General features: G+C 37.6%; 1 protein-coding gene across 1 annotated transcript; it reads left to right on the top strand.

Annotated features, from left to right (window-relative positions):
* Positions 1 to 613: 613 nt before the first annotated feature.
* nkx6.3 (NK6 homeobox 3) lies at positions 614 to 4153 on the top strand (the record flags this gene model as incomplete). Its single annotated transcript, XM_083905476.1, has 3 exons — positions 614 to 1058; positions 2315 to 2484; positions 3932 to 4153. 3 exons carry the CDS (start codon positions 614 to 616, stop codon positions 4151 to 4153), a joined length of 837 nt encoding a protein of 278 aa, XP_083761602.1.
* Positions 4154 to 8255: the final 4102 nt, after the last annotated feature.

The raw sequence follows: 8255 nt of genomic DNA, 5'->3' as shown, positions 1-8255 counted from the left end.
TATTACATAATGCACCTTTAAACAAAGAAATGATATCATTTTTCTTTGTTTAAAATCTATATTTTCCCTCAGCGTTGAAGCAGAGGGACAGAACCTCCTCCTCCTCCTCGTGGTCAGACATGGCAGGCCGTCAGAAAATCAACTCGTTCCCTCTCCACCTGTTCAAATCACTATCAATCTGCTGCCTTTCCAATAAGAACGGCTTGGCTTTCACCGAGGAGCCAATGGAAAGAGGCGAGAGCAGCGTCAGAGTCCGGCCAATCCCGGAGCGCCTTCTAATGTGCCCCGTCTTTATCGAGGTGTCTGCTCATTTAGGATTTCTGAGGACAGACCAGAGTCCACAGGAGGTGACGTGTCTTTAGGAGAAACTCAGGAGCTTCATCCAGGACCTGCAGAATCCTCAGATATGGAGATATCAGGCGCCACAGCGTTGGCTGAGGAGGACTGAGGAGGTGAAACTTTGAACCAACATCTCAGACTCAGTCGTCAGTGCTTTGAGAACCTGGAGAAGAGAGGCCTCGGCTCAGGTCTCCTCCTCCTCCTCCTCCTCCTCCTCCTCCCCCTCGGCCCCGGACTTTACTGGATGTTTCCCTGAGATACAAACGTTTCCCCCATGGATCCAAACATCCAGGGATCTTTCCTGTTCAACAACGGCCTGAACCAGTTCCCCTCGGACCTCAAGTCGCCGGTGTGTCCGTACTCGGTGCCAAACTCTTACTACAAGCTCGGGCCGGGCCTGAACAGCCAGCTGCAGACGCCGCACGGCATCAGCGACATCCTCAGTCGCTCCATGATGGGCATGAGCTCCACGGGCGGCGGCGGTGCCACCAACGCCAACGCCGCCGCCGCCGCCCTGCTGTCGGGATACTCCGGTGTGGGCGGCTTCAGCCCGAGCGTCGGCGGCGCGGCGACCATGACCTACTACAGCCGTGACTACAGCGCGTCGCTGAACGGCTTCAGCAAACCAACGGCGTCCGACTGTTCCGTGAAGAGTCGCGGCGTGAGCTGCTGGGCAGAGAGCGGCTGTGACTGGAGAGCAGGGAGGCAGCAGTGTAACAGTGAGTGACAACAACAACAACAGCAACAATAACAACACTTCATATTTACATATTCGAGCAATCTCTTGATTATTTTCTCCATTTTGTTTCATAAAATGCCAGAAAATGTTGAAATCTGTTGATCTGTGTTTTCTAAATTTTCCCTGAACTATACTGAACTGAACTGAACTTGTTCTCAGATGTTTTAACCAAAATGATTCACATTTTAATGTTTGTAGCAAAAGAACCTTGAAAATATTCACATAAGAAGCTGCAAAGAACTTTTAAGAAACTGTCAAACATAGTTTCTTTATCGCAGCTCCAGATTATAACAGAATAGAAAAGAATTATTGATGTTGAAAGTTCACACAATTGGATGAAATCATGAAAAAGGCAACATATATAGTTTATAAATGACTTATTATTAGTCTTCATTTTAAAAAACAACATATACGATATTTGACACTTGTTTTCACTGCATTGTTCCTTTAAAAATAAGCAGCATTTTAACTTATGTCTAAAGTTTAATTTATTAACCCTGGAAAAGAGAAGAAATGCAGTTATTTTCAATAGAAAACTATGAATATAAATAAATAAAAGAAGAGAAACATTTGCAACATGAAAACCCTACGATATTTAAAAACAGAAAATAGCTTATTAATAATTACACTAATGATTTTTAAGCTTAAGCTCAAAGAAATTTCCAGAGTTTTTTATTTAAAAAAAAAAATGAAAACATTAATAAAAACATCAATGTCAATAAAGCATTTAAAGACGTATTTATAGAATAAACAATTAGACAAAGTCAAATGATTAAATCCTGTTCACTAAATAATATTCATATTGTACTAAAGGCTCCTAAAATAGATCAATCCGTTTGTTTTATGAATTTATTCATTTGCAATTTGGTAAAAAAATGAAGAAAATGGTGAAAAAATATTCACATTTTAAGAAGCTGAAATTTAGAAAATGTGTTTATTAAAAAATAACTGATGAGATGATTAATGAGTTTTATTCAAAATGTTCATGAAGGCAATTATTTAAAATCATTATTTCTCTCTTAATGTTTGGTTGATGAATTAAACCGCGGTCGTTATTGTTATTAAACATCTGGAAACAACATTTTATTGATTCTCAGTGTAAATTTGAGTTGAAATGAACATTTCTCCTTTTTTTTCAGTGGTTCAGTCCGTTACAGATATACAGTATGTATATGTATATATATCCTCTGTATGTATGTATATATATATATATAATATATTAATGTTTCTGTCCAGGTGGAGGTCCTCTGGCAGAAATGTCGGGCAGAAAGAAACACACCAGACCGACGTTCAGCGGACATCAGATCTTCGCTCTGGAGAAAACGTTTGAACAAACCAAATATTTGGCCGGACCCGAGCGAGCGAGACTGGCTTATTCTCTGGGAATGAGCGAATCACAAGTCAAGGTAAATAACAACACATAAGAATGATTTATCGCATTATTTGTTTGTCTTTATTTGTAAAATCTTTTTTTTTTAATTATTATTATTATCATTATGACCACAGTTGATAAGTGAATAAATTAGCAGAAAGCTGAATAATTCAATATGTATGGATTAGGGTTATATATCAGACAGTCATCAGCGAATAAAGAAGGTTTTTATTCAAATGATTAAATGAAGTCTGGATTGTACGAAGGAGTATTAGGGCCAACCAGAAAAAAAAAAAAAAAAAATCCGAAAAAAAAAAATCCGTCACAATTTTTTTTTTTTTTCTGCCTTTTTTTGTGACAGATTTTTTTTTTTTGGTCGACCTTAATACTCCTTTGTAGGATTGTGTTAAAGGCTCAGTTCAGTTTTTTGAAGCGAGGTCATTATTGACTCACCACCATCATCATCATCATCATCATCATCATCTCTCCACTACTGTTGAAATAAGCATTTATTCCGAGTTAAATTGCTGAATATTTTTGCAGTAGAATCGACTTCTGAAATCTTTCCCTTGGTCGTGTGGAGACGATGGGATTAATCCGCCTTTTATGAGCAAATCTGACAATGGTTTGAACTGAATGGACGTATTTATCTATTCTAGATTTAAATGTAAATGTTTAAAATCCAGAGAAAAGGAAGCTCTGGCTAAAGTGTTTTCAGGCTGTGTTCAGATTATCAGCTGTAATGTTCTTAATCTGATTCAAATCAAGATTCTTTACAGCTCGGATTTCATTGAACTACGAGCGGCTTCACATCTGAACGCGACCGCGTCGCAAGAAGCGGGAGATTACGGATAATCCAGATTATACGCTCTTCAGTTTTTCGACGTCCATGACGGCGTCGTCAACACTCGGCAGAAAAAAAAAAAAAAAGCCTTGTGGATTAAAGAAACAAATCTAATCTGAGCCACATCCATTTAGAGGACTCTGTGTGTGGAGTGCACGACGGGGGCAAGGCTTCAAATTGTCCAAATCACACGAGAATTCAGAAGTCAGTATGAGATCTTGGCCCCAAGATGGATTATTGGACCATTTTAACAGTTTAAATTTAAAATGTATAAGATATTTTTCATACTTTCAATTTTCATTCTTTTATTTTGCTAATTCTAACTCTATGGTTTGGACAAACTTCTTCTTCTATTTTCCAGCTCTTAATTTGTAGTTCAAAGTTCTTTTTCCTTCTCTATTAATCTCCAATAATCCAATTCAACATAGTTCTTAAAATGTTTTCATCCTTCATCCTCATTCTTGCAGCCCCGCCCCCTGTTTATAGCCCCGCCCCCTCGCAGCCTGCAGATGGACACAATCGTATTAAACTTTTAAAATATTAGATACGAGTCCGTCCTTCCGCCTGATAATCTGAACATAATCTGAACATAGAGTAAAAAAGCCCACAATCAGTGAAAGCCTCGTGTTGTGTTCAGGTTTGGTTTCAGAACCGACGAACCAAGTGGAGGAAGAAGAGCACGACGGAGCCGAGCTCCACGCAGACAAACCACGCTAACCCGGCGTCCGACAACGAGGTGGAGGACGAGGAATACAACAAACCTCTGGACCCGGACTCTGACGACGACAAGATCCGACTGCTGCTGCGCAAACATCGCAGAGCTTTCTCCGTGCTACGCCTCGGACCGCACCACGTCTGACACACACACACACACACATTCTTGTACTTGCTGCATACTGAGGACCAGCATTTCCACTTTATAAATCACAACACAATTACAAATATCTGCTTCATGAATGACATCTACAAAGAACTACTGGTTGCAGTACCATAAAATGTCTGCAGGTGGAGCCCCAGAGCAGAAAGGACTGGAAAACTTTTTATTTATTTATTCATTTTTTTGGTCCAAAATTTGACAAAAACGTCATACTATACTTTGTCATCCAACATTTGAAATTTTTTTTTACCCAAAATGTTCGGTCCAAAATTTGACAAAAACATCATACTATACTATGTCGTCCAAAATTTTAATTCTTTTTTTATTATTATTTTTTTAAATTGATTATAGCATATAGCAACCTAAGGAAGTGATTTCAATGAATACAAAGTGAGGACCGGCGAAAATGTCCTTACTCCGTAAAAATGACCTCACTTTGTTGGTTAAAAACCCTCACTGATCCTCAGTATGCCGCAAGTACAAGAACACACACACACACACACTTGTGCAGACCTGCATGACGACTAGATAAGAATTTCAAATCCGATCCATTTTGAATACAGAGTGACGTTAAAGGGCAGTTGCGCATGTTCACAGCAAACAAATGTTTACTTTTCTAAGTCACTGAAGAATCCGTTTGTGTTCACTGTGACGACGACGTGACGGAGAATCATTTTGTAAAAAAAACATATATTTTAAAAAAAATAAAAAAATAACTGCATGTTATTGATCATAATCATCCTGATAAATAAAGAAAACACTAACCTGACATTGTTTCACGTGTTTTAAATCAATAACAGCTAAAATAAAAGTGGATTTATTTATTTATCATGAATGAGCCAATTTGATGAAAGTTTAAAGACTGATTTTTCCACTTTATCATTAATTAATTTATTATATACATCAGACATTATTGATCCTGGACGTGGGTAACTTATATTGTTATAAAAGCAACGGGGTCAGAGGTCAACGAGGGACAATTACAAAATAAAGGATAATATCACAGAGGCAAAAAATATAAAATATAAACAAAAGAAAATAACATAAAAAAATGATGAAAGAAACTATTGTGCAACTTTTATTATGGTGTTTTTTTAAAGACTTAATTGAATACAAAAAATCAATAAAGTTGATGAGTTTACTTTTCTGCAAATGATAAAGTCTTATAATTTCACGTCAGATGAGACAGAAAACAGAAAATAACGAGGTGTTTATTTGAGCCAAAGTGGAGTGACAGTTTAAAACGAAGGTGCAAAGGTCAGAGGTCAAAGCTGCAGTGATTCACTGGTCTGGATTCATTGAAGACAATGAGGCGGCGCTCGGGTCGCTCAGCGTCAGACGACGGAAAATCAATACGAGCAGAACAGTTTGACTCCGTCTGTTCTCACACAGAGAAATTAAATGTTTTTCTCTTATCGTCGCTCGCTGCAAAACGCGATAAATAAACAAATATTCTAAATGTTTATATTTTACCAGAGTCTGTTGTTCACCATCTTATAAATGTGGATTTACTTGAAGTCAAAAGTTGATGGATCGGCTCTAAAAAACTCCACTCAGGAGAAGCACATTTGATTTATTTTTCCTCCTCGTTTTTCTTCTGCCACAAAGAAAAAAAAGAGCTCAAATTCAGGACAGAATCCTGAGAAACGAGAGGAAGTGACTTCACTGACAAAAGCCTCACAGTTCATTTATCGTCAGTCTGAACCAGAAACAAACAACCACTAATAAAACTGTACAACAAGAAGATAAAAGTTTTTTCTCTTACATTTTCAAGGTCAAATATGTGGTTTCTTCCCGTTTGTGGTTCACAGCAGAGAGCAGGGATTATTAATCCTGGTCCTGTATGAGCTGCTGCACCATGTGTTTTTAGAGGTTTTAGAGTTTTAACCTGCTGTTTCCAACACACCTGATTCTAATCTGTGACTCATTATCAGAGAGCGTGTCGGAGGAGGGGAATTTAAAGCATTCTGAATTTAATCCAAGAATTCTGATGTTTTTTCCTCAGAATTCTGACTTTAATGCCAGAATTCTGGTGTTATTTTTCTCTGAATTCTGACTTAATCCCAGACTTCTGACCTTCTTTCCTCAGAATTCTTTTTTTTTTTCCAGAATTCTGTCTTTAATCCAAGAATTCTGTCTTTCTTTCCTCAGAATTTTTTTTTTTTTTCAGAATTCTGACTAATCTCAGGATTCTGACTTTAATCCCAGAATTCTGACATTTTTTCTCATAAACTCACTTTCTTTCCTCTGAATTCTGACTTTAATCCCATAATTCATGCCGTTTTATCTATAGTTTGGCCCGAACCCTCTTCCGTAGATATGAGTTGAAAATTACATCACCATATTTTTTAAATGACATCAATATTTGTGACAATATTTCACAATAAAAGCGTCTTCGCCGACATGAAACGATGTACAGCTCACAACAGAAACATAATAAGTGACTTATTATAACTTGAGTTGTATTATGTTGTCCACAGGCCGCGGGTTTGAGACCTCTGATAAACTCACTGAGACAGAATGAAACCAACAAACTGTAAAAGTGCAGTGTCGATGTTCAAGTCAGTAAAAAGTGACGGGACAGATTTTTATGAGTGGAATACTTTATTTACAAAATGAATGAATGTAGTGTTGAGTTCATCTGAAGGTAAAATACTGGCCTTACAATCATCTCCACTGCCGAGACAACAGAACAACATGAGCTGCTGAGATTATAATCTGTGCTCAATCTACACAGTATGAACTTAATCTTGTTAGGGTGAGATTTAGCAAAACATTAACTGACAGAGTAATTTATGCACAAAAGAAAGAAAGAAAGAAAGAAAGACGTTTTCTAAGAATGTTAACTGTCCCCACCAAGCTTTTCAAAATAAAAGAAAAATCAAAATTACATTAAGAAGCAAAACACAAACATGTTTAAAAAAAAAAAAAAAAATGTCTATGTCATCATTTAAGCCCAAAAACAAACCCATAATCCTGACATTATAATGACAGTGAAACACAACAGTGGACACGACACAAACCAAAATAAGACGAGAAAATAACGAATCAGGTCAGAGCAGGGACACTGTGTCCTGGACCAGGACCGAAAAACCTGCTTTACTCTACACACAAACACACCTCAATGACAGTGAAACTCTTTTGGCAAATGAAATAAAGTGGAAACTTCAAAACCTAAACTAAAACCCTGACCATAAACGTGTGGAACAGATTTCTGTTTGACGAGATATCGCAAATATTGATTTCTCTGAGCGAGGGAAGAAAAAGATAATGACAAACTGACGATGACGGAAGTTTATCGTAGTAGAGTTTTTAGGAAATAATTACAAACTTCATAGAAACCAGAGAGTTCAGCTCTGTTTTTCAGAAAAAGTTGAATAAAAATAAAATGTTGCTCTGTTTTTTTTTGCTGGAAAAACCCCCCCCAACTTATTTCAACTGTGTTTCAGAATTAATGAAAAAAAAAAGACCTTTGTGATAAGATTGTCTACGACTACGAGCTCTTGTTTATATTTTTTGTATTTTATTGCTTTATTTTTGTATTTTTGTATTTTGTGGGAATATTTTTAATTGGTTACACAGTTTTAAAGACGTGTGTGTGTGTGTGTGCAGTAAAGTTCGATTGCAAACGTGTATAAATATGAAAGTACATTTTAGCTGTGACTAATATTTGTCATTTGCCAACCAGCGATCGTGTTTCCAGTAAACTGGAGCCGATAGTTTCAGTTTTTGTAAAGGTAAAAATTGTAAAATAAGCTTCAGCTTCAGTCTCCGAGGATTTATGTTTTCTTTTCAAAGTAATACTGATTTATTTAGCAAAATGTTGGATGTCTAACCCTGTGTTTGTTTCCTTCACAGGTATATTGTAAATCTGTGACAACTGTGGCACCTGCCTCGACCCTGTGGCCTTCCACAGCCAGGTCAAAGGGGAAAAGATCGTCCTGAGCGACGACTGCCTCCATGCACAAAGAGCCGGGGACACATAAGGACGGCCTAGTGTAAATGAGAAGCTGAAGGTGAAGGTGGAAACGCTCTGCACAAAGTGGAGCGGCTTTTTGTGCGTGGGCTTCACCACCGTGTCACC

Source organism: Microchirus variegatus (genome assembly GCF_963457635.1).
Source record: "Microchirus variegatus genome assembly, chromosome: 18".
Taxonomy (NCBI): Eukaryota; Metazoa; Chordata; class Actinopteri; order Pleuronectiformes; family Soleidae; genus Microchirus; species Microchirus variegatus.
This window is presented reverse-complemented; position numbering and strand designations above follow the sequence as displayed.